The sequence below is a fragment of the Lissotriton helveticus genome, chromosome 10 (genome assembly GCF_964261635.1).
Source record: "Lissotriton helveticus chromosome 10, aLisHel1.1, whole genome shotgun sequence".
Lineage (NCBI taxonomy): Eukaryota > Metazoa > Chordata > Amphibia > Caudata > Salamandridae > Lissotriton > Lissotriton helveticus.
Window position 1 is genome coordinate 422,901,697 of NC_136071.1, and position 27,734 is coordinate 422,929,430.

Here is a 27,734-nt window from a genome sequence, read left to right on the forward strand (position 1 = left end):
GCTACGTGGAGCTCCGCAAGCGGGGGAGTGGGTTAGAAAAATGCGGTTTGCAGTAATTTTCAGTGCCAGGTGTTTGTCCACGCTGTGAAATTTTCGCGAATAGCACCATGCACAGTGCAAGCAGGCGCTACTTTCTTTTTGCCGCTCGAGTATATTTTCTACTCGAACAGCTTTCTTAATGCAAACTGACAGATTCTCAATGGGAGCGGTCACGAGCATACGCGGCCACCCGCACTGAGAAATCCGACCACCCTCGTTGAGGAATCTCGCTAGGAGGTTGATTTCCCTTGCTCGAGCTCATCAACTTGACGTTCACGAGCACGAATGAGGAAAAATCTTTCCGGTAGGTAAATTTTCCTCGCTTGCGCTCGTCAACTTGATGTTGAAGAGCATGAGCGAGGAAAAAAACTCCACTCCACTGTAGGAGGATGGATATCTGACTATGGTTACCCCAAACTTTTTGCCTAGTGTTTAGCTGGTTTTCAACTTAGTTGGCCTGGGATCCTGCTAATCAGGGCCCCAGGCTATCTGCTCTCACTGTAACATAGACTCCATGTACTTTAGGTACATACCTAATTGGATATTGGGTCACCTTGTGAGCCCCTGTATAGTGCACCATAGATACATACCCAGGGCATAGGTGCATCCAAGGCCTACCAGGGGCTGCTGCATGAATTATGCCACCCCTAGATGGCCATCCAAATTGACACAACTGGCTGATCACTCAGCTAGGGCAAGGTTGTGTAATCACCTCTTGCTTAGGTATAGTATTCCTATACCTACCATTATATATAGACACATATATACCTATAAGTCACTCCTATGGCAGGCCTTAACAATCCTGGAGGCAGAGTGCTTGGTTTTATGTGAGATGGTGCTATGGCATGAGCTGAGCCTGTCTGCAGCTTTCGGAACCATGTCCTTATAGCTGTTCTATGATATAGCCATACCATATACTCTTAAGTGCATTATAATCCTCGCGGTTATTGCTAACTTTGGTTTGGCTTTATCAAAACATGTTGTGTAAGGTGTCATACGCTTTGGAATACATACTATCCCCCCGTCAGTTCTGGCGGCGGGGGTAGCATTCCACCCTTCTAGAGAGAGAAGACATGTAGTTGTAGCTTTACCCGGTTAAAGTTAAACAGAGCCTCAGCATCACAAAATGGATGCTGCTGCCACAGACACAAGTCTGACCTCTGCAGCTGGGAGCCCTTCGAGCGAGGGAGGCTTGGACAATAGGTTTCCTGCCTTGGGAGGTGCTAGCACCTCCCCAGACAGGCTATAATGTATTGGGGCAGGGTGGGTTGAAAGGAATGAGACACTGCTGGGGCACACAAGGTGCTCCATGCATAGTCCGGTTGAAACCAGTTGCTGGGGCACTCCAGCCCCAGCTCTGGTGGGTAACTGGACAAAGGGAAAGGGGTGTAACCATCCCCTTCCCTGGTCCCACCCATAGGAGGGACCTAGCAGGTAATCCAGCCCCTTTAATTTGTATAAAGCTAGGAGCTGAGTCTAGAGACTTTAGATTATCTTGAACTGAAACTCTGACATAAAACTCTGGACTTTCGACATTCTACTGCAACTAGAAGACTGAAGAATCTCCCTTGTGGTCAAGGAGTGACCACCCTGTGCAAACAGGCACCACCTAGCGAATTGCCGTTTGCTTTACCATCGCTCCCGAAGGATCCCGACAGCCCTGCTTCACAGGACTGGACTTCCAGACTTCTCTGACTCCGACCCACACCTCCAGCAAAGCTGAGACCCGTGGCGGACACGAGAGACATGGGACCGGACACCTGGCCATTTTGCTCTTTGCTAAATTGTGCAGCTTCTGAGGTGTCTTCGAAGTTGTACATTGAGACTTGAGAAGCCCCAACACCGAGTCGTAAGTGCACTGAAGCTCAGCCCTCCACACTCCACGAGTGCCGCGTGGGGCCCGCTCTTGCATTTCCTCTTGACGCGTCTTCCCGGTTGCTGGCCCGTTAGCTAGTGACCATCGTGAAGACTCCATTTTGAAACAACGCTGCATGCCTGGTTGCTCTGGGCTTGTTCCTGCTTTCCTGCAAAAGGGAAGCTCCACAGATCTTACTGGTCTGTACCAGAAGCCGATCTTTGTATCCTGCGTGGGTTGCCTGTGCCAAGGCTTGTTGACTCCGATCCGAAGCTGACACCGCCAACAGCGAGAGCCTTTGTGGGACAGTCTGTATCCAGTGCCTGGTTGACTTCGACGCTTCCTGGTCCACAATGCTGCAGAGACAAGCTTCACTTCTTCACTGATCGCAGCTCGACACCATCTGGTTCCGTCCTGGTTCCGTCCTGGTTCCATCCTGGTCACTGGCTAGTGACCCAGACTCTGTACCCTCTGCTTTCAGGTTCTTCACTTCTCTGATCCACCCTTGGATCCATCCGGACATCTTCCTCCTGGTCACCTGCAGTATCTTTTCACAGCTCTCCATAGGAAACCCGACACAACTTCGCACCTATGCACCCGGCTTCCCTGGGTGAGGTAACTCGAGTACTCCGGTGCTCCCATGGGTAATAACTATCCAAGTATCCTAATTTAACTGGGTTTCCTTGAAATCCACCCGGACTGTCCGAAATCAACTAGTTTGTAAACTGTACGTTCCCATTCTAAGTCTACGAGAACTCGCGTGTGTGTTGAGACGCTGAACACGCAACCTGTGGGACTCCTGCTTTCTAACCTGTGGTTATTCAGTATAGCCCCACCGATTTCCTAGGCCCTAGGCCTATTCACCATTCCTGCAGTGGTTCTCATACCACTTCTTTAGTATATGGTTTACGAGGCCCCTAGGGCAGAATTGTAATTGTGCAACTTAACGTATGGTATTTAAGTTACTTGTGCTGTATCTCGAACTCTGACCTCATAAAGAGTGCAGAGGGGTTGTGTTAGAAATAAATACATATATATTTTATATATACCTTGTGTGGTGTCCCTTCATTTGATATTTAAGGGGTTATTATTGGTAAAACAATTGGCTTCACATGCTCTCTGAAGTGTTAGCCTAAGACTGCTTTGTCCATGCTACCACTAGGATAGCTGGTCTATAAGGTTGACTTTACAACCATTACCATAAGGGTTGTTTGGACTGGTGCAAGGTGATCACTAGTATAGTGAACATGAGATACCAGGCCAACTTCTCACATCCACTGCGCGGAGCAGAGTTTTTCGGAACTCTGCAAGCACCGCAACAGGGAGTGCGCAAAAACTCGACAAACTCCTTGAAAAGAGCAGAGTTCACCGTCCTGGCTTAGTCTGTATCAGAAGGTTTAGGTCTCTGTAAAGAGGGGGTAGATAGGAACCTCTTTTGATCGAACTGAATTTTATTATTCCTCTTGTAGTGAGTGTAGATGACACTGAACAATCTCGTAGATGTGAAAAAACTGAACACACACTGAAATTGTGAATTTTTTTTCAGAGAAGTAATTTGAAAAGTTTTCTACCATAGCACACAACAGACATTTCCAATATGAGTAACTTTCTCCGTGGCTTTCCGTGTTATAAATAAAAAACGCAATTATTTGGTTGCAGTGTATTTATGTGAAATAATTGATTTTGTAATGCTTCTTTCTGAGAAACCCTAAACAACTGCGAACACGATCAAATATTGTTTACTTCAGAGAGCAGTAGAAAGATACATGAGCATTGTAGGGGGATGCTGAGGGCTGAGGGCTCAGGGACTCGGTGAAGAAACAGCTACTACGTAAGGTGAGATGTACATCATCTCTTCAGGATCACTTTCAAGACTCATCCAGTAGCAATCACTCAGACGTGATGCCCAGAACTCTCAAGGCTTCCAAGTCCATGCGGAAGCAGCTCGTGCAGTCCAATATTAGTATTTGCATTCTGAGATTTGAAGTCCTGGTTTTATAATTGGATTCGGAGAACTACAAATCTTAGAATGTAAAGACAAATAACACAGACTGGCCGTGTGACTCATGCATGGAGCTGGGAAACGTGAGAGCGCAGGATGTTCTTAACGCTCAGCCTTCTCCTCATCAGTCCTCACTCTCTCATATGAGCTCCTGAACGCACTGCTTATTTTGGGCCGGAGCTATCCGGTGCTACCGGCTTACTCATTATTAGTCACTAGAATTACTTTGTGCAAGTCACTCTTTACTATGCTCTCCTGAATCAACTAGCCCATCTTATGGCTTATTAGTTCCCAAACTCACCCTGTGACAGTCGCTTTCAGGCATGATCTCGTGTACGTACACCATGGGTCCCTCCAGGCTGTTCGAGCCTCCGCAGACCATCAATCCAAGGCTGCCTGATTTAGGAATGGAGATACTCTGGATGCCGGAGTCATTAGAGAAACTGCAAACAAGAAGACTGCATGTCAGTATCATACAGAGGATTCCCTCCATTCAGGTAGGACATGAGTAACATACAAGAGAATTGTCGGATTGGATGCAAGGACGTCTCTACAGTAGTGTCTCGATGTGCCCAGTTCAAGGATTCATATCTATAGGAAAAGGCATATTTACAACTGGAATCTTAAGCTAAAAAGCAAGAGCAAGACAGAGAACATTTTTTAAAATAATGTCAGAAATGCAGAATTTCTTGGGAACTTCAGATATTCTTGCTATCGGTTCTCAAAATGTTTAGATATTGTTATTTTGAGGAGCCATAACATACACTGACCTCTGACTTGTGACGTTGTTCCAGTGACAAGAATTACATTTATCAAAACAAGTTATGTTTTTCAGTGAAATATTAATCTTCCACCTGTCTTCAAACTAACTCTTCCTCTGGGTTCATTTAAGTACATTCCAACTTTGGTTCCCAGGAGTGTCTCTAAACAGTGATAATGTAGTGATATAAATGTAAAATGTAAATGTATTTGAGCTTGTAAAGCGCACTGCTACCTGTCCATAGGTCTCCTGGCGCTGTATAACTCTGGGGAACCAGTCCTGGCTTTCCCTGTGGGATGGTCCCTGCTGGGAGTCCCCAAGGTGGAGCCAGGCATCCCCGGAATTAATGGGGCCGTTGTGGAGATTAGGCAAGCTAATGCCCAGAGTTGCCGAGTGGAACCCTTGATTAGAGTAAGCACCGAAGCGAGAATTATCGAGTCCGCTGACCCAGGTCCACAACCCTGCCGCGTCGGGAATTGAACCCTGGTCCCAGGCTGACTTCTGCTCTCGGGTCTGCCGCCTCTAAGCAGTGAGCCACACTATGCCAGCATGTAGCCAGACCTTCAAGAGTCTCATTCACCTGCGTCTGAATTATTTGAGGCATGACTGAAGTCACACAAACTCCACAGCATGATAAAATGGATTATTTTAATAACCCATACCCATGAAGATAATCTTCCTTTACCTCTTAGTCAGGACGATAATGGGTCAAGTAGCAATTATGTAGGACCCAAGGTGCACATTACATCACCTGCACGCGGGATAGAGTGTACATCGATTTTGTCTGTCAAATGTAATTGTCTAAAATTGGTGTAGAAGGAAAATGGTTGCTTGGTATTTGGATGAGTACAGAAGGGAAGGACAATTATGGGATGTTGAAATCACTCCCGGAACTGCATCTCCTGGTTATCATTTGGTGAGGATCTAGTGAGCTAGCTGACATATTACAATCATATATTTATATCAGGTAATTATTGCATTATACATTATAAAGAAACAGCAAATGGTCCCTCCTTTAGCAATTAACATCTCTGTGTAAGAACCAAAAGCTATTTATTTATTAATTTATTTTCGAGTTTTATATAGAACAAACTTGACCCAAAGGTATCAGAGCACTTTACAGAGTTTGCGCAGCAACATTTACAAGTAGTACAGAAGAGAGAATATAGGGTAATATGAGGCAATATATAATATACAAAAGGTGTTGTAGTGGCTATTCGAAAGAGTTCAGAAGTAGTGATGCATGGTTCATACAGGGGTAAGGGGGTAAATACACAATTATATCCAGAGGTAGCGATGTTCAGGCTCATTGGAGTTGGGGGAGACGTGTATCCAAGGGCATCCACTGCTTTAGGAGGTAGGGTTCAGGTATTTGCTGAGGAGAAGTAGCTTTAGGTTTTTCTTGAAGTGTAGGAAAGATTGAGTGGTACGAAGATCCTATGGCAGGGTAGTCGATATTCCCAGAGAACGAATGGGTGAATGTTTTTCCTTTCTTGTATTTGGGTGGAATTAGGAGTTGAGCATTTGACATTTGCAAAAGTTTCTTTCGCCCAGCTTTTAATAATTTGTTTGGGAAGTAGATATGAATTTTCATTGTAGAGAGTTTTATGGGTTATGCAGGCTGTTTCGAATATACTTATCACTTAGATTGGTAGCCAGCTGGGTTTTTTAAGAGTGGGAGTGATGTGGTCAAAGCGGCTTTCCCCGGAGAGGAGTCTGGCCGCTGATTTGGGTGTAGATGTCAAAGGGATAAGGTAGTTTTTTGGGGAACCAATGGTTGTTGCATTACCGTAGTCTATCTTGGAGAGGAATAGGGATTGGACTACAGTCTTTAAGTCTTATGGGGGGATGAAGGCACTTTTTGTTGAAGCATTGATGTGGTCTTTCATGTTCAGGTTTTTGTCTAGTGTAATTCCAAGAGATTAACAGAGTTAGAGATGAAAAGTTTGCAGGTTAGTGCAGTTAGGTTGTCAAGCCTATTGTGGACAGGAAGCGACCCCCCCTTCAGGTTGGATTAGGAGGTGTTCAGTTTTGTTGGGGCTAAGTTTTAAGTGGTTGTTAGTCAGCCAGGATTGCACCATGCAGAAAGTATAATTAAGGTGGTGGCTGTCTTTGGATGCTGAGATTTTAAAGTACAGTCGGGTGTCATCTGCATAGAGTTGGTAGGCGATTTTGGCTTGCTTCAGGATCACTGCAAGGGGTTCCATATAGAGTTTGAACAGAGCAGGATATAGGATTGATCATTGGGGGACTCCTTGTGGCACTGATATCGCTGGTGAGGTAGAATTATTCAGTTGATTAAGTGAGATTGTTGGTTCAGGTATGAGGCGAACCACTGAAGCACAGTACCGTTGATGCCTGCACGTTGAGAAAGGGCGTTTAGGAGAATTTTGTAGTTAAATGTATCAAAGGCAGTGAAGAGGTCCAGGAGGATTAGGATACCGGCCTGCGCCTTTTCCAGGGATCTGTGTAGGTTATCCATGATGTTAAGGATTGCAGTCCCCGTACTACAGCCTTTCCTGAATCTAGATTCACTGGGGTGGTGCAGGTTGAATTTTTCAATGTGGTTGTTGAGTTGTGAGAGCACACATTTTTCGATGGTTTTGGAAAGGAGAGGGTTGTTAGTTATAAGTGTGTATTTATTAAGGTCATTCAGGTCTGCGTTTTTTTTTATGAGAGGAGGATTTGGCCAGTTTAAGGGAGGTAAATGCGTAGCTAGAAGGAGAGGAGTTAAAGATTTTGGTCCATATATTGGCGAGGATGTGCCTGAGTTGTTTGTCGAGTGAGGAGGGAAGAGGGTCAGAGAGATGTGAGGTTGACCTGATACATGCAAATATTTTGGTGACTCCTTCTTCCAAGACAGTATCAAATTTAGTCCAGGATGCATTGTTTGTCAGTTGTATATGATTGTGGTTCGTGCTCTGGTTCAATGAGGAGAAGAGCTTGGGGGATCGTCATTGGTTGAGAGTGTGGCAGTGGGGAGGCCATCTTTGGTAGGCGAGTAATCTTTGTTGCAGGGAGAGGAGGTGTGGGGGTACAGTGAGAGTTTGATGCTAGTTATTTCTTCAGATAAGAATTTGGTGAACTCTCCACATCGGTTAACAGTGTCATCTGGTGGATGTTTGCGGAAAAGGGGAGGTTTGGGGTTTTAGGATGTTGGAAAGGTATTTAGGTCTGGTTTTGGAGAGGTCAAGTTGATCGCGAAAGAAGGATGATTTTCTTCCTGTCAATATGTTTTTTGTATTTTAGGCATTCAGCTCGGAGGAGAGAGTGGGAGAGAGATGAGTCAGCAAGGCTTGTTGTCTCCATGTTCTTTCAGCCAGCCTAATTTGTCATCTCTCATTGTTGAGGTCTTTATTGAACCAGGATCTGGAGGGGATACTTCTTGACTTTTTGAATTTTAAAGGGAGGATCATGTTACACAGTTCTGTCATTTTCGGGTTATAGTGAGAGGTGAGGTCATTGGCAGTTGAAAGATCAGGAAAAGGTGTAATTTGGGAAGAGATTAGAGATCCTAACTCTGGCTGAGGAATTTGGTGCATATTTCCTGCCCAGTGTTTAGGATGTTTAGTTTGGGTCTGGAGCTTATGTTGGTTGGCATTGAGATTGAACAGAATTAGCTGGTGATCGATCCAGTCAGTGGGAAGTATGGACTGGAGGATATGGTGTTATGGTTGGAAATGATTGCATCAAGGGTAGCACCTTTGGTGTGGGTTTGTTTATGGCATTGTTGGGTAAGATCGTTAGTTTCAAGGAGTGTGAATAAAGCTTTATTTTTTATATCTTCTGCATCATTCAAGTGAAGGTTTAGGTCTCCTAGTATAATGTCTGTCCAATGTCAAGTTTAGATTTCGACAAAGCTACCATCAAAAAGCAAAGAGAAACCAAATTATAATCAGGACTTGAGAATTCAATGCTGAATTCAAGAATCCAAAAATGAACTTCTCCTAGTCTAATCCATCCAAAATCTCTCTACAAGTTGTTGGCACTGCAAGGTACACAGAATACCAAGATACCCAACTCATAACTAATTTGCTCCAATATTTTACGAGACCTGGATCTCACTTCAAAGTCTTTCTCCACAGCTATCTTTGTAATTTCTCAGTTTTCTTTTTTCCTGCTAGCAAGCAACAACCTCAGAGACTTCATCAGAGGTTATATCAGCTACCTGAGGATTTATTTATTTGAAAGGTTTTATATAGCGCTGGCTAGACCCGGGGTCATAGTTGTCTAAAAAACAGAGACATAGCATGAGCAAATAATGGATGTATGATATTACAACGCATTCTTTTACATCGCATGCTTTTACAACGCGGTTTTTACAACGCATACCATTACAACGCATAATGCTTTTAGGCGCTGGATAGTGAATTGTTTAATTTACTATTCCAACTCCAGTCCCCGTGGATAGTAGGGAAGGTGTTGGATAGTACATTAAACCTATTCCCTATCCTAGAGCGCCCCCCAGCGCAATACGTTGTAATGATTTACGTTGTAAAAGTTGCGTTGTAAAGGCACTGCATGGTAAAAGTTGTGTTGTAAAGGTTGTTTACCGCAAATAAATTAACAGTACAGTGGTTGGGGCCGGGAAAGATTCAGGGCTGAGCTGAGGGTGAGATAGAGATTTTTAAAAAGGATAGGCGGGGAAAACAGGTTGTGGGTGGGGCGGATGGTCATCTGGGTGGGGTTTAAGAGGGAGGAGGGAAGGGAGGTGGGAGTAGGGTGGGATGCTTGCCCCCCACCTATCTTCAAGGACACACTCCTCTACACATCAATCCAGAGACATTATCAATTTCATTCTCAACATGGGAAATTTCTCCATAGACTCCAATATTTCCTAAACAATGCCTTGACATGAAAGACCCTAAAACATGAGAATGATATATAAAGGACCCTTCTTAAGCACTCCTTTGGAGAGCAGCCATCACTCAATCCACTGCTTTGTTTTAAGAAGATAAAGCACTTTCCAACCACAACACAGCCCTGTCTCTTCTGACCAGACCACAGAATCATATTTAATTGTCATCTGCATCAACCAGAACTCATCTGTGAAGCAGAATTGAATTGCTGTTCTCCCACTACTAAACCTTTCTTTGGTACTGTATACAGTATAGTAGCCTACCGTAATACAAAGACCTTGAATACCCTACCTACACTAGACTGAATATCGCCATACCACATAAAGAGATTTCTAATAATCTACCTTCCTTCATTCTTGTACATATGTTTCCTCTCTGACGCAGGCATTCTTCAAGTCTCAGAAAGTGCCACCATTGCACCCTTTCTTCTCAATGCCTTCCATATTCCTCTCTTTCGCATCCCCAAGTTTTTTAACATCTCCTGCCACAGTATTGAATTAACACCCAGGTAATGCTCAACCCGGAAAAACATTCATACCAAGACATCTGTGCCCTGGGCTCCTATATCTGCAATGGATCAACAAATAACAAGCAACCACCTAAAGCTCAATGCCTTAAGAACAGTGATCCTCACCTCGTGAAACTGGTTACCGCACCACCCTATTTCCTAGAGGCCTTTGAAACTTTTACTGCCCACATCCGCCACCAACAAAGTGAGGACTCTTATGGGAATCATGTGCACTGACATCTCTCTTCCGCCCTAAGTAAACCAGGTTACTGAAACATTCTAGATACAAACAGGAACCTAAGATCCATTAACTCAGCCCTAGCAAAACCCAAGCGTATTTACAAAACAAGAACAGGAGGACGAGCCTTCTCGCACCTGGCGGCCAAACGATGGAATGAACTACCGATGGATCTGAGACACACTGTGAACCTTCTTTCATTCCGGCAAAAACTCAAAACACATCTCTTTCCCAAATACTAACCCCCCCTGCTCAAACCTCAGCAGCCCTTTCTTATTCAGCGCCTTGATATCCCCTGGGATGAATGCTGCGCTCTACAAATACCACAAATAAATAAATAAATAAATGTACTTGCAACTCATTTTCCCTTGTCTTGGGCTTTCCCATAGGACACGAGCTATTATCATCTTGGAACTCTTAAGTAAAGACTATAACAAATAATTATACATTCATGGCCCAGCCTTTGCCAATTGGTACAACAACACACTCAGAATGCTGACACCAGGCAGCTACTACATCTGATTTAGGCTGTTCACATAGTCAGAGTCAATCATAGAGGCATCCATGGGACAGAGATGATCTTTTTGCAAAAATTATTTTCTAAACCTATATTGCCTGGTATCACTGATTACCATCCTCAGCGTTAGAAAGTAAAGTTTCACATCAGGGGGGAAAAATGTCCAGCATTTTTTGGTAAAAAGGCCAACATAAGTAACCCTTTTCCAACACGAATCAGAAACCTTCTGAATGAGTGGAATTCCAAAGAGCTGTAAAGTGTAGGCTGTTCCCTAATGACTTACCTCCCTCCCTGGAATTGTCCAAAGTGGAATTAGAAACAATTCTTTTGCTGCAGTTCTGAAGACCTGTAAAAGTTTGAAAGTTCCAAGATGCTGATCTCCAACCCAAATAAGATAATCTATACTTAAAACTCCACTTACAACATTCCACCCAGGGTACCACCCTAGTGCCCACTGGAGGTGAGTTCCAACAACCCCGACAATCTACCTCACACACTTCTGCTTCACTGGCAATGATTGTGGGTGAGCAACAGGTCTGCAAGCAGCATGGTTCGATCACCCTTCTAGCCTTTACCCATGACACTAACATTTTCTAGATCATTTCAGTGGTAAGAATGGGCTCTATAAACAATAAAGCACAAAACAAAGCAATGCAGCACAACTCCTGGAAACGCCTAATCTATTTGGTGGCCAGAGCCTGGGAAAGATGACTTTCTTCAGGGACAATTCCTGCTGGCTCTCTGTTAGCAGTATCAATGTAGGACTTGGTGTTTATGCATCCTCTACACCTCTACAACGTTTTGGAAACATACACCACCAAATCTGCCATGGTATTTAACTGTATAATAGTATGTAGTCTCAAGGGGTTCTTTAGTCACAAGTAAGAAAAGAGTTATCTTGCCCATGCTGCTTCTAGCCTTCTTGCCCAGTCAAGAACTGTAAGTGAAAAGGCATCCTGGCCTATAGTGTATGAACCTTCACAAAATGTTCTTGCCACATTTTTGGGTGGATGTTGGCTTTCTGATTCATGTTTAAAGAAAGCCAGATCACTTGTGGTCCTTCTACTATACAGTATCATCAGGAGCCTGGCTCATGAGTGTTCAAGGATAGAACCTATCAATGTGAACAAGGGAAGGGAAAGATTGTTATCCCATTCATTGCAGTCTTTTTATATTTTCACCATTTATATTGAGACATCTCACATCAGCCACCAGCATTGGATTATAAAAAATAGAAGTTTGCTTCTCAATACGTTTTCTAAGAACCCATCCATTAGGCAGCTGCTGATATTGTTCCAGATCAGTGAAGATCTTAAATAACCTAAAGCATGAGGGATTTACTTGCATGAGCAACTCTTCAAGGTGAAAGGCAGAGTCTATTTCTCTGGGTGCCTCCTGGTATAGGCCTCCAGAAGTCATGTATCTGCTCATGTACCTGTTTCTTAGTATGGCATATTGAATGTTTACATTTCAGAGGACTAGTACTTATATTTGAATGTTCTGAAATGGGCCTGCAAAAAAATCACAAGGATCTCTAGCTCTGGGGCCCTACCAAGCTGATAGACCTTTCTGATACTTTAACATTCTTAGTAGTACTACACACAGTAGTTTGTGTTACTGACTAAACTAAAACTAACACAATTGCAGTCGTTGGATGTAGAGTCTTAAGTAAGAGGCTCAGTCTGACATCCCAGTGTAGAAAACCCAACCACTCAAAAGTTCAATACTCGTGGCTGACATATGGAGAAGGTTGAACAGGCATTTTTGTTAAAACCTGAGTCGGGTCGGGGACAATCGATATTTGCCCGGCGGTATTGCCTCTGTGACCCTCTAGTTATTTAATCAATGAAGAGGCAGGCGCTGGAGACTGGAAAGCAGGAAACAAGGTTTTTATTCTCTCCGGAGGAGAACACAACAAAACCGGCAGAAGGTATCGTTCTGAGGTGCTCTGCATACATTTCTGAGGCCTGGCCTCTTATACACTGTTTTATGACTTTATTGTAGATTACACATTCATGTTAAAGCTTTGATGTATGGAAAAGACATTCCCGGAACTCCCCTTTGGGCCCGTTCCCACACACATTTACAGTTGAAGTCCCCACCCTAGTCACAACAGGTGATGGGTATCACGCAGCTGGATATTCCGCCGATTCACGGAATGTGGGGGGTTTGATCGGATCTCATGGAGTGGGGGCTTTGATCAACCCGGGGATCCTTTGATGGGGGAAACTTTCTATTGTACGGGGAGGGGCAAGGAATGGTATCGGCAGAGCTGGGTGTCGGCCTGGGAACGGGGAAGACAAAACAGGCACACGGGGAAGAAGGGGGTTTGCATCTAAGGGCCGGAGATCATGAAAGGGAAGCAGGGGGGTGTCGCGCTGGGAACAGGATGAGGGCCTGGGGCAGAGCAGCGCCGAAGAGGGGTTTATGACTCAAGGCAGGTGCAAGCAGGGGGTGGTCAGCGTGCAGGCTTAGTGAAGGCGAAGGGCTATGTCAGGGGCCAGCGGCATGCAAAAGGGTTCGTTCTGATCGGGGCATCTTAAAAAAATGGCGGGCGCGCACGACAAAAGTGTGGCATCAGGGGAAGAGGCAAGATGGCGCAGATAATGTTCACCAAAACGTACTAATTTTCAACAGTCCTCCCTTTAACATATTCAAGACATCTTGCTGGCTCATTTTCTACTCGGTTCTATTGTGGTGGGCATGAGAAAGAAAACGGTAGGAACCCTAGATGAAAAGAGTTGTAAACAATACATTTTAACATTTCTAGTTTTTAGGAGGTGAGCCTATTTGATAAACTTTGATCAATTTGTTTAGCAGGAAAGTCATAGGAATGCAATACAAAAACGATTCTGTAGCGAGAGCAGCAAGTATATTTCATACTGGCAGGTTATTACATATATATCAGGTTCGGATTGGAGCATGATCAATACAATGGCGGCTGGGAGAGAAATGAGGTCTAGCAGAAACGGTGATTGGGGATGTCAAATGTTCGAAGTTCAACGAGTTCTCATCATTCTTTGTTGCCTTTCGTTGGCGCTGTTGAGCACCGGCGGTGGAGCTACAAGTCCAGCTCTGTTCTAAGTTCTGCGTTGCAGGGCACGACCCTTTCCTCGCGTTTCTGGTCGGAAAGGTCCTTTTCGCCCTGTGTCCTTTTAGGTGATTGTCAGAAAGTTCAGATGGAAGAAGAGCGTACAAAACAGTCCATAGGGTAGGTCAGAGGAAAAGGGGGATGGAGCAAGGCCAAATTAGGAACAAACTAGGGGAACGAGAGACTTCAAATAGGCGGGCGTGTGACCGAATTCAGAGAGCGGGGACTTGTCGACAAACACTGGACATCGAGCAGGGGCATCAGGTCGACCCTTTCTTCTCATGTTGTCGAAAACAGTGCCTCGTCCTGCAGCTCTTTTCTGTCGTGGTCTCGCCTTGGCTAATGTCGCAGGTGTTCCTTAGCCTGCAGTCAGGCCTCGTGCTCCCACATCCGGTCCTTCTCTCCTCCAACAGCAGTACCCTTAAACAAGTTTGAAAAGACAGTCTTTAGAGAATTTGCAGATGAAGATAATCAAAAAGTCTATTTCTCTCCCAGCTCCAGGCAAAGAATGAAAATGCCCGTTGTATTAGTGTTCACAACTGGCATAGGAATGACCGGTGACGGGCCTGTTGGATTTACTATGACTTTCCTTTACAATTATTTATTACAGTCACGACAGTTCATCTGATGGTGACCCACCTTCGTGAGACGAACCTGGCAAAGATATGCCGTTCTCTAGAGTTTTACATTTACAAAGGGTACTGTGAGTCGTCAACATGGTACTACACAGGTATTTTGCTGAGAGACGATCATGGCTAAACATTTCCTTTCTATCGATGCATCCTGCTTTTCAACTACTACGGGGTTTATTTCGATGATTTCTTTACCTTGGACTAGTCTGTTAACCTTGTAAAACATCATTCTGGATCCTACGTAACCTTTTACAGCCCGATTACTTAATTAGGAAGGACAGGGGTTTTATGGGAAACGACCAGGGACATAGGAAACTTGTGGTAAGGGCATAAATCGACCCATCCCTCACAACCGGAAATGAGGGGTAGTTTCATAATTCCAGTTTTTGGGCGGCTGATACAGGGGAGGTAACAGGGGTGATCATTTTTCCCGTTTGGGTATTGCGACAATTCGGGGAGGGGAGGGTCGCGTATTCTGAGGTCCTTGTTTTATACCATAGGAGCCGTTGACATGTAGTTCCCTTATTTCGGGTCAGATTAGGGAACCTCTGTCGTCTTACCTGTCCTTTCCCTTACGGCCCAACCTCGGTTCATTGACTTCTAGCGGAAAAGGAGAGGTAATGACGCGGCCTCAGGGTGATTGTATTAAAGACAAGTTTTTGTGCAAATACTGACGGTATTTGAAGCCAATTAGGTGGTGTGCTAGGGGTGGCAGTCTGCCAATTTCGGGGCTAATCACTCGGAAGAGTGGGAGTGCAAAAATAGAGGGAGAGAGAGAGAGAGAGAGAGAGAGAGAGAGAGAGAGAGAGAGAGAGAGAGAGAGAGAGAGAGCGCAACGGCAGGCTAAATAGTACACGTGCAACAGAGAGGGTGGCAGTGTATTCAAGAAAGGCTATTTAGTGCATTACACAGTAAAGGGCATTCACGGGTCTGCGTTAGAATCTTGTAATCATGCAGTTTGAGCATTAGACAGGGTAGAGGGGACGTGCCTTGAGAAAAAGGAAAGAAGAAAGGAGGTACCATTTTGTCGCACTTTCTCGCATTCTCGGTCCTTCGACCAGTTGGGTCAACGCCTCAGTCACACACACACATTCCCTCATAGTTTCGCATCATACGTGACATGGGTTCATTCGTCCGGTCTGGTTTAAGGGTGTTCACTTTTTATCAGGTTGTGCTAATTTTTCGGGTTTGTTCGATACGTGAGTAGTTTGCAGGCGTGCTTAGACACCACCTTGCGGCGCTAGTCCGCTTCGTGTATTTAGACATGGCAAGGCTTCAGATCTTCGCCACACCTCGGCTGTAATCTCTGATGTAACCTGCAGAGGGAGGAAAAAAGGGGGGTGGGGGAGACAGCATTCGCGCATATTCAAATACATGGATTCATAAGTTCTTTACTTACCTCTTACTCGTCTTTCCTCCTCGGGGCAGGGTCCCCGGGGATATGGTTTCTGGAGTCGAGGGGGGTAGTGTGTCCATATAGGTCGTGTGCGGGGAAACGTAAAAAGGAAACCAGAGGTGCTTAGTGCGAGGTATCTAGTCAAAGGATGTATCTCACTATCGGGATCCTTAAACCTCTTTCAACGCTGTGGCGTTCTAAGGTTCTTCGGTTCTTGGGTCAGCTCCGTTCCCTGATACTTTGGAACGTTGTACTTTATAACATTTACATTATTTCATTTCACCCTCCTTTTACATTCCCTCATTTACACCGTTCGTTTTACCCATCCTTGGAAGTCAAGGTCTTCCTCTGCGCGAGAGTTCATGGGTCAGTCGCGTACTTTGAAGGCGGAGTGTCGTGTTGTCGATCCGATCCGTCCTCCAGGGCTGGGCAACCATCTTCTTTTAACCTTAAAGAGAGAGCAGAGTAGGGTGCACAGAAAAGAACTTTCCCACCGATCCCACATTTTTAAAATAAAGCATGCAATACCCGTCCATGGTTTCAAAAACTTTATTTTGCAAAATCATTTCAGCATGTGGATTATGAGGGTGCGGTCGTATTTGGCCGGTCGTGGCAATGGCTAAAGTGCGTACAGTGGGGGGTGTCGTTTTCAGCAATAAAAACATCGGAAAGTTTTACTCATTCATTTGTAAGAAACTAGAACGTCTATTAATTGGCTGGGGGTTCGGGGGCATTTATTTTCATAATTTAGAAGCATAATCATAATAGTTGTAATCAGATTTCCTATATGCATACCGTACGTGTGCGTCGTAAATGAGGTTTACATCAGTTATAAAAACATAATACATTGTACATTTGTAATCAACATTTGTAACGGGGATCCTTTCATACTGTTCGTCGAGTGAGTTCTCCTTGTCTTTTCTAGCCAAGTGTACAAAGGATCATATAAAATCTCAGAACATCAAGTTTATATTAGTGCGAAGGAACACCACGAGGTGTTCGTAAGTTCCGATTGATACCAGCGCCATTTTGGGCGGGGCCGGCTCAGTCCGGAAGCAGCATCAGGGGGAAATGTTTCCCATTACTGGCAGTTTGGACCAGAGTCCTTTTCGGCAGTTCTAGAATTCATGCTAACAGAAGGAGTGGCAATGTCATGTTTGTTTCGTTGGCGATCAAGGCAGCCGTCCCTTACCGGAAGCCTGCAAAGGCCGAAGGTTCCGCCGGGGACCTTTGTAGGATCTTCAAGGCTGCGGAGATGCTGTCGGAGATGGGGGCTCGTGCTCCAGGGGGCAAATGTTCGAGTTATATTGCTGGTCAAAGTTACTCTAGTGGCCGGGGCCCGCCTTCCAGCGGACCCAGACGCCATTTTGAGGCCCTACAGGGGCCACTCTCGTCGAGTTTGCAAGAGTGGGGGAGATCCTTCGGAGTGAAAGGAAGAGGTCCCTGTTGTGTGAAAGCGGGACGTTCAGCTGGGGTGCAGCTGTGATGCCCCCACCTGGGGGGTCGGGGGGCGAGGGAGACTCGTCCGCATCGTCTCCTTCTCCCGGTGCACTCCATGCCGCTCCTTTTCATCGCCCCGCATGAAGGTCTCTCCACATCCGGTGTTCCCCAAGTCCTGTGCTCAGTGCTGTGGGAGTATGGCCACCTGTGGCGCGCATTCGGCGCGGCACGAGTATCAGTGCAGTCATTGCAGGTTCGGTGTTCCGAAAATATGGCCACCATTGCACGTTCGGTGCTGCGCAAGTACTGGGGTGCCACCATGGTGTGTTCGGTGCTGTGGAAGTATTGGCACCATCGCCTGACTGGGGGTGTTCGGCGTCGGGCCGGGGGCTGGGAGACCTCCTATCGGTGGAGGTGGGAGAGGCTCGTCCGCGTCGCCTCTCCCTCCCAGCCCAACTTGGACAAATTGTTGTGGAGGTACGTGCAGGACATCCCGCCGTCCAGAGCTGCTGCGGCTGTTACGGAAGGGAAAAGAAAGAGGTGCCTCGTTCTTCTCTGGACATGTGGCGGGACTACTTACGTCTATCCAGGCCCGTTGCGGCTGGCTGAGGAGACATGTGGCGGGACTACCTACAACTGCCCGGGCTGCTGGCTCCTGCCTCTCCTCCGGCTCCCCCATACGTTAAGATTTCCTGACCAAGAGTTGGCGGCCGGGCCCGCCTTATATGGGTTGCCGTTGGTTGGGCGTAGCCGTAACCCTGCCCTACTTTGGAAGGTTCCAGAATGGGGGGGGCGAATGTTCTGTTTGACTTTCATTTTCTACAGTTTACCGTTATTATTCCTTGTTTGTTGTGCTAAATTAAAAGTTCAAGTTCATTAATGGTCTACGGATTTTGTTTTACCATTTCTTTCTTTCCAGGTTGCTTTTATGCTAAGTTTCTGCTAACAGAGGTTGAGTAACACGGAAACACGTGTAGAGGGATGACGCAGATTTGTACATTACATACACACAAACTCAGACGGGGGACAGTACAAGTACGACATACAAAGACCCAAGACGAATATAAAACAGTTATTGGTCATAATTATCTCTTTCCGTCTGCGAATTTGAAACGAGGCTGGGTTCCCGTCTTGACGTTGCCCGACCTAGGAGAACTTGAGCATACCGCTGAAATTGTCCTGGCGAAATCTGTGCCATCGGGCATAATCAAACGTGGTGGTTCTGTCTGGTCTGTCTATGTAAGTCGGGTTCTTCTTTGTCTCGCGCTTTTTCTCGTACTGCCGGTCTGTCGTTCCTGTCGGCCCTTTGCCTTTACTCACGCTCAGTAGAGTCGGGCATTGGGCTTTCCAGTGTCCGACATACCTACAAAAAGCGCATTGGTCTGGCCCTAAGTCTGGTCGTCTTTTGCATAGTGTCGGGGGATAAGTTGTGGGTAGCGGTGTCCTGGGGTTGTCCTGTCGGTATATTTCTCTACTTGGTTTGTCCTCGTCTTTTCTCTGTCGTTGCATAGCCTCTCTGCGCCACATACCGAGACTGTCAAGCATAATTGGCGTTGTCTTATTATTTCGAAGGGCTATTTTTAACGTTTCTATTTTATCAAGGTCAAAGGATCCTGCCAGTGGCCACTGTTTGTCTTGACTCTCTTCGGTATACCTGTGCCACAATTTATTATAGGCTATGGTGACTAATCCATAGTTTATGAACATGTCCTTATTAGGGGTGCCTTCTAGTGGAGCTATATGGTCCACCTCTAATACACGGTCCGGGCTAAACAGGCTATTAATCAGTGGGGAGAAGACAGACATGACGGCTCGTAACGAGGGACTAAAAAGTCAGCACTGCCTATCTTATCACTAGGTGCAAAGACTGGACAGAATATTTCTATTCAACGTTGTTTGCAGGCAGTGAATACCTCATGGATCAAAAAATAACAAAAAAGACCAATAAATAACAATGGGGAGAATGAGTAGGTCCGCAAAGATCTGCGTTACCTACCCTTTTTCACTATCTGCAAAAAGGGTGGTCTCTTCCCTGTTTGCAGACAGGGAATCTCCAGGAAACAATAGTTTTGCGAACAACAGTTCAGTTTCAAGTAATTATTGAGTGGGGGAGAAAAAAATAAGCACGGCTGCTGCCCTACCTATCCTCCACTGCTTGCAAAGAGAGAGCCCGTTGTTTCTCCGTTTGTAGACAGTGAATCTCCAAATAAATAAAGAGCAATACTAGTATTTTTAAACAATCAAACAATCAAGCAATCATTTCGCAACTTGTCGTGATTACACGACCTTACCCGGACCATGTGGACAGTTTCTTGTCTTCCGAATCCAGCGCCCGATCGTCCTCTTTTTCTCGTATTTCTCACGGCACTCCTGATGGTCCCCAGTCAGGACCGTAGATCACTCGAGAGAGGTCTGTTCGGAACTAGTGAAGTTCGGATGATCGGCTGCCAGACGAGGGTCTATTGGGCAAGAGCTCTCCCGATCGTTGCAGTCGTTCACTCTGTCGTCGGGACCTCTCCCACTGGATCCACGAGTCGCTGATGGGCCCCACGCTTGGGACGCCAATTGTTAAAACCTGAGTCGGGTCGGGGACAATCGATATTTGCCCGGCGGTATTGCCTCTGTGACCCTCTAGTTATTTAATCAATGAAGAGGCAGGCGCTGGAGACTGGAAAGCAGGAAACAAGGTTTTTATTCTCTCCGGAGGAGAACACAACAAAACCGGCAGAAGGTATCGTTCTGAGGTGCTCTGCATACATTTCTGAGGCCTGGCCTCTTATACACTGTTTTATGACTTTATTGTAGATTACACATTCATGTTAAAGCTTTGATGTATGGAAAAGACATTCCCGGAACTCCCCTTTGGGCCCGTTCCCACACACATTTACAGTTGAAGTCCCCACCCTAGTCACAACAGGTGATGGGTATCACGCAGCTGGATATTCCGCCGATTCACGGAATGTGGGGGGTTTGATCGGATCTCATGGAGTGGGGGCTTTGATCAACCCGGGGATCCTTTGATGGGGGAAACTTTCTATTGTACGGGGAGGGGCAAGGAATGGTATCGGCAGAGCTGGGTGTCGGCCTGGGAACGGAGAAGACAAAACAGGCACACGGGGAAGAAGGGGGTTTGCATCTAAGGGCCGGAGATCATGAAAGGGAAGCAGGGGGGTGTCGCGCTGGGAACAGGATGAGGGCCTGGGGCAGAGCAGCGCCGAAGAGGGGTTTATGACTCAAGGCAGGTGCAAGCAGGGGGTGGTCAGCGTGCAGGCTTAGTGAAGGCGAAGGGCTATGTCAGGGGCCAGCGGCATGCAAAAGGGTTCGTTCTGATCGGGGCATCTTAAAAAAATGGCGGGCGCGCACGACAAAAGTGTGGCATCAGGGGAAGAGGCAAGATGGCGCAGATAATGTTCACCAAAACGTACTAATTTTCAACATTTTGGCAGACAGTTCAGTGAAACTCGTCCGAATTCCAGAGATCGCTTACACCACTTGGCAATTTATGTAACACTTTTTACTTCCTGCGCCTTTTCTGTTTCCAGAAATAAAATATATGTTTGAACATGTTGCATACACAACAATTAAACACTAACATTAAAAATAAAAGTAGGTCATGAAAATTTAAGACAAATTTAGGCAAGGAAAAGAAGGTTCAAGTATGGTCTGGAAATGTGACAAAAAAATCCTAACTATAGAGTTTGTCCCCCGGTAGAAACCAATGAATGGCTGTTTAATTACTGGCTGTGGAAATGGAATATTACCAGAATCCCTATGGAAGTATATGGATCTCAGGAGAAAATGGTCTCTTCTGAAGCTAGTGATTTAACCATCTTCCTACGGACTTCTGTCTAGGCCCAGAAGCAATACAAAGGAATACAATAAGTAAGCCCTATCCCCTAGTGCAAGTATAATTTTATTAGTCAGATCTGTAGACACCATCTCAAGCTGCCTCTGCTTCTAGCTTTTTACTGTTATTGTCTCAAGCCATACACTGAGTCCTTAAATGCCTTAATTTGTCTCACGCTGTTGTATACGAATTTAGAATCCTAGAGTAATTTTCCCGATTCATGCCCACATATAGGTATAAATCACCCTATCCTTATATAGGCACAATAATCATAACCATATTTAGACTTAGCCTATGCAGTCCAAATACGGCAGGGCTACTTCCACTAGTTCCTAAAATCCACAACGATATCTTGGAAAAACCCGCCTTCAGCAGTCAGGGACTTCCCCTTGCTTGAATATTGATTTATCCAAGAACTCATGGAGTTTTCAAATAACTGAGACGTTGATGACATTATTATGTCCAACCTTACATCAAAGTAGGCACCTTCAAGGTATAAATATGCCCACACTTGCCCAGGCAAACACACAGTGGTTTGGAGCAGTTGGACTATCTACTTGCCCGACGCCCTGCTGCAGCAAGTGCCGATGGAAGCCGACCCTCCAGCAGACGCACTGAGAAAGACGCTGTCTTTTCTCTTGCCGAGAAATCCAGCTCCAGTGTTTCTAAGCTACCCTTGCGGTTTGTTGGGAAATCGAGTCCTGAGAGAGAGATACCAGACCTCCAAGGTACGGAGCTGATTAGACCCGTAGAGAATTCTTGCATAGATTCTTGGCAAAAGAATACTGAAACTAAGCTATACCTCACTTACTTCTTCCCTTGTACTAGACCTAGGTTAGGTACACTGGGGTAGGCGTATTTTAGAAGCACCAGTTGAGTACTTTTAGTCTTTATTTATTGATGTATGTATTCTATGTATTTTATGGCTTAGAAACCATATCATGCTTTTACAGTAATATTTTATAATACTCTTCGTGCTGTACGCATTGTACTTTGCAACCAGTATTACGATTGTAGCAGTTCATTTCTCCTGCATGAGAAAGAAGACTGTTCAATAAATACCCTTTTATTGAAAATGCCCGTCTCTCTATTTTCTCTGCACCTCTGGTGAAACGAAGCATGCACGATTGACTGAGTAAAATAACTATGTATTGTTTCCGTGACTTTAGAGATACATTTCTTATTCTTGGGAAACAAAGTTGTCATGTTTATGCTGTTGTCAGAAACTAATCCCTTCTTGTTTATTCGAGAAAGTTTCTAGTGACCTCTGAGCTAGTTGGCACACACACAATTAAATCTAGTATATTCGATAGAGACCTAGTAGACCTCAGTCCTACGTCAAATCTATAGGATATATTATTCCAATGCGCAGAGCCTATTGGGAATATAGGAACCTCACTACATGGTGCCCAACGTTTGGTAAGGCGATAATTTAATGCTAGATACTAGAGTAACTCAGTCGTGCTTTTCACACAGACCCCTTTTTTCTCGTAAGGTACTCCAAAAGACATCTGGAGTAATATATAATATCCGCCAGAACTGAGTAGGCTGAAAATCCTAAGTATTAGTTTTTGGTTTGTTCAACGTTGAACAAACAAACAAAGTGTTCCAAAACATTGTGCACCTAATCTTTGTTTCCCTGAAACTTGCTCTGCAAACTTTCGGTCAACAAAATGAGTGACGACGAAAGTGAGAGAAAAGGCAGTTTTAGACGACACAAATCTCAGACAAAATGACCTGGATGCTATACTTATCCCGGTAAATATAAGGAAAAGAATAACTATAAAACTTATGGAAAATTGAGCTATTTTTTGCCAGCCAATCAAGCTAATTTAGCTAACAAGAGCACACTGGCCCCAGGAAAAAAAGTGGTCACCCCAAAGGGCAAGAAAAATGTGCAGCAAGATCCAAAAATTTCCGACCCTCAGACAATTCCACTTGAAACACAATGGGGAGAGATCATGGACGGCCTAGGGGACAGGCGGGAACTGGCACAGGATAAAAATAGCCCTGATATACCGATTTCTGAACAACAGGATGGTACCACAGGCTCCCATGGTGTGATGGCGGCGATGGGGCTGGGGGCAGCTAACCTGTTGGGCGTCGTAGACACTGAGGAGCTGTCGACTGAAATACTAGTCCATGAGGCTACAGCAAGTAGTGGCCCAAGTGGCCCGGAGAATAATCAGGATATAGCCGACAACTTTTATTCAGTAACTTACGGATCCGAAGGTTCCCCATCAGACATTGAAGAGAGCGAAGGGGAGAACCCCACAGATACTAGCCTTATTTCTAGTATGGAAGGCGATAACAGAGCCTCTTCTAAGGAAAAGGACACAGCCACCAGGAGAAAATGGCTATCAAGGCAGCAAAGAGATACTCAGTCTCAAGAAAAGATAGCCAGTGGGCAAAGGCGGGTCAGTGGAGTGAACACAGAAGCAGCTTTGAAATGGGATTACTCAGCCACGGGCGACTTATCCGGAGCCAACTTCTCAGAAAGAAGTAGAGGAGGGGACCCCGACACTACAGCTGATATTAAAATTTATAAAGCAACTACAAGACGAGACAAAAATCGAGGGGAAAAAAAAACGGCTTGCAACTAAGACTCTGCAAGGGGCGATTAGGAAAGTTACAAAGATCTGTACAGACACAAACACAAGGGTGTCTCACTTGGAGGATGGCACAAGTGCCCTGGAAGATCGGTAAGCCAAGGACTCTGCTATGCTAAATGGCTATGAGAAGCAATTCGTAGATGTCCAATGGAAATTAGAAGATCTAGAAAATCGCCAAAGGCGAAATAATCTTAGGATCTTGGGCATCGAAGAAGGGAAGGAAGGGGACGACATAAGAAGCTTAAAGCTTCTAAAAGGAACATTTCCTGAATTAAGCCACTGGAAGTGGGAGAAGGAAGTCCAAAGGGTACATCGATTCCCAATGACTCTGAAGAAGAGTACGATAAGGTCCCAAGGAGAAACACAGAGACCAAGGGCAATATTGATTTACTTCGAGTCTTTACCTCCGAGATTCAAGCGAGAGCATATATGGACACATTGAAACCAGTTGGTCAGGACAATACTGCCCCATGATGTTGATACTATTATTGTGTTACAGTGAGGCATATAGCTTAGGTATAAGACATTTGGGACTATGGGGTGGGTGTGTGGGTGTGAGAGCACATAGGAGGAGAGAAGGATAGGAGAGGAATCAAAAAAATTCCTAGGGCATATGTAGTTGGGGACAAAGGTAAATGGGGAAGGATCAGATTTTTATCACAAATGCACCAGACATATAACATACGGCGGAGGGAGGCTGGCGGCCAGACTCCATCACAGAGACCTTAGGTCTGCTTGCTTCATCAGGTGGGGGGATGAAGAGGGGCAAGAGGGGGAGGGGTCAAGGAGAGGGTGGGGGACAGGGGGGGAGTAAGGGGGGCACATGGGTGGAAATAGGAACAAAAACATCATCATCAGGAAACAATAAAGATCAGAGCAGTTTGCACAGGATAAGGAAGGGCGAGTATAGGAAAAATGCATGCGGATAGTTACAATTAATATTTGCGGGTTAACCGATGCAAAAAAATGGAGAGATCTGAAGGAATATCTAAGGGTAATATACGCTGATATCATATGTATGCAGGAAATCATATTGAAGCTTCTCGCAAATATTTACGAGAACAACTAGGCTATCAGCTATTAACATGTACAACGCAGGGGACTAGAACACGGGGGTGGCTATATTGGCACGAGGTAGGACGCTGGTAGTGAAAAAACGGAAGTCAGAACCCTTTGGTCGATGGGCTATGGTGGAATGCCAGGCGCTAGGATTTAATTTTACTCTGTGCTCTGTTTATGCTCCCACCGTGGATGATCCGGATGTTTTTAATCATGTTAACACACAAATGGCTAGCTAGCCCATGCCAATTATTATGTGTGGGGATTTGAATATCAATGGCCTATATGGCTTGTGGAAGAACGACCCAGCTAGGTTCTCTGGTCGGAAGAAGAAGAGCCATAGGGCATTGGTACAACTGATGCAAAATAATGGGCTAATCGACCTATGGGAACAGAAAAATACAAATGGAGGGGGCAGCACATATTTTACTGCTCCGCATAAAGTGCTAGCAAGGCGGGATTATTTTCTGGTTTCACCATCAATAATATCTGTTTCTAAGGTTAAAAAACTGCAGATGTCAGATCACAATCCTGTGATCTTAGATATATCTATTCCAAGCCATCAAAAAGAGGTATCTAACTGGTCATTCGAAAGAGAGCGTTGTTACAGGATGCCAAATATCTTAGCCAGATGGAAAACTGGCTTAAAGAATTTCTGGAGGTAAATAGAGGGTCTGCTCCACCAGCCGTTGTTTGGGGTGCCATGAAAGCTGGCATTAGGGGATAAACTTTGAGTTATTCATTAAAACAAAATAGGATAGAGACAGAGGAGATAGAGGGGAAGCTAAGAACAGTCGCTACAATAGAAGAAGAGCTTACTCCAGCGATCAGGGATAAGCATGATGTGGAAAGGATAGTACAAAAGCTGGCCTTAGCTAAAGCAGCAGTAGGGGAATTATTTGCATCCAAAGCAGCAGGAAAACACTTGGCTTGGAGGCAAGATCAGTATGAGTTCAGCAAGCAGATAGGACGCTTATTAGCTATTAGAACACGACAAGCGGCCACCAATGGGGAAATACTAAAGATCCAGTCATCGCTACAACACCAAGGGAGATTTGCGCATTGTTTCAAGATTTCTATCAGAAACTATACGATCCTGATATAAGGGCGGGGAGTGGTGAAATAGAGAGTTTTCTGGAGAGCGCATTCGTAGAGAAGTTTACTACGGAGGATAAAACGGCATTAGAGAAGAGTTTTTCATTAAAGGAAGTACAGAGAGCTATTAAGGATTTACCTGAGGGGAAAGCGGTAGGGCCTGACCTATTACCGCTGGAATTCTATAAAAAAATTTCTCTTGATCTTAGAAGAGGATATTTTTAAACTCATGGTTTCTACGCAAAGTGGAACGACACCTCCTGAGTCTTGGGGGGGATGCTACTATGGTTGTATTTCTTAAAAAGAGCAAACCTCCAACAGATCCTGGGTCTTACAGACCAATAAGTTTAATGAACAGCGACACAAAGATATTTCCCAAAATCTTGGCCAATCGGCTAAGTTCTGTGATTGGTAAGATCATCGCTCCCCGTCAGCACAGGTTCATCCCCGGGGAGACACCGCAGACCACATAAGAAGAGTGCGTATACTATTTGTTGGAACGGCAGCCTCACGAGACCCTATGGCTTTAATACTCTTAGATGCTGAGAAAGCATTTGATAGGGTCTTGTGGGGTTTCCTCTGGGTAGCACTAGAGAAAGCAAACATACGGGAAGGCCGTATTTGTGCCCTGAAGGCATTATATAGGGATCCAAGGATCAGGCTTAGTTATGGGAGAGCAGAGCGGGACAATAAACATCGGATGGGGAACTAGGCAAGGGTGCCCCTGCTCCCCATTGCACTTCGCCTTTTATATAGATTCTTTTATAAGAAAAATAGAGCTAAATCAAAACATTCCACCAGTAGTCTTGAATGGGCACGAAACAAAAATTTTAGGGTACGCTGATGACTTAGCCATTACGAGAGGAGATCCGGTTTTAGCAATAGTTGAAATAGAAAGGGAAGCAGCGCTATATGGAACGCTAGCTGGGTATAAATTAAACCAGGGTAAAACACAAATTGTAATTAATCAAAAGATATCGATGGAGGATCATAGAATAACAGTGACAGCAGTTTACCTTGGGATTACTGTAACTTCAGATTTATCAAAGATAGTGGAAAAGAACTTGGGTCCAGTGATTAGAAAAGCAAAAAAAGACTTGGACAGAATAAACAATTTGCATCTAACAACAATAGGCCGCATCAATGTAATAAAAATGTCATTCTTGCCAAAGGTGCTATATCTATTTCGAACTATCCTTGTAAAATTCAACAATAATTTGTTTAGCGAAATAGAGAGAGTTGTGAATCGCTTTATATGGGCAAAAGGCAAATCGCGAAGGGCGCTAAAATTTTTGTCATTACCAAGAGAGCGAGGGGGTCTGGCAGCACCTGATTTTAAGGCCTATTATTGGGCGACAGTCCTGCAATATATCAGAGGGCTCTTGGGTGGGAATGTCAAAGATCGATGGAGGGCCAGCAAGAGTGTCCCAGACACGTATGAGCTATTAATCAAAGAACCCGACAAGTGGCAGCTTACGTTTAATGAAACCAGCTACTATAAAAAAGTTAACTTCAAGACCCTAGGAGCTGCAATTTCAATCTGGTCTCTGATTCGGAGCAAATTTAAATTAGGGAAGATGAATTATTATACTCCATTGTTTAACAATCCGTCGCTACCAGGCGTATTTCATGACCAAGTAATGAAGGGCTGGGACATTTTAGGGGTTAGAACTATTGGGGATCTCATTGATCTAACAGGCTTTATAACATTTGATAAAGCACAACGGCTATATAATCTAGAGCGCTGAGATTTCTTTAAATATTTACAGATACGATCAGCTTTG

The 27,734-nt window shown here is 44.9% G+C and overlaps 1 protein-coding gene across 1 annotated transcript in view; it reads right to left on the minus strand.

The window, feature by feature from the left end:
* LOC144784026 (syntaxin-binding protein 4-like) overlaps window positions 1-27,734 on the minus strand; it is a 1,158,996-nt gene that overhangs the window by 800,024 nt on the left and 331,238 nt on the right. Inside the window, exon 9 of the mRNA XM_078662726.1 lies at window positions 4,198-4,339. Coding sequence (XP_078518852.1) covers window positions 4,198-4,339 — 142 coding nt within the window. The remainder of the gene's footprint in view (window positions 1-4,197; window positions 4,340-27,734) is intronic.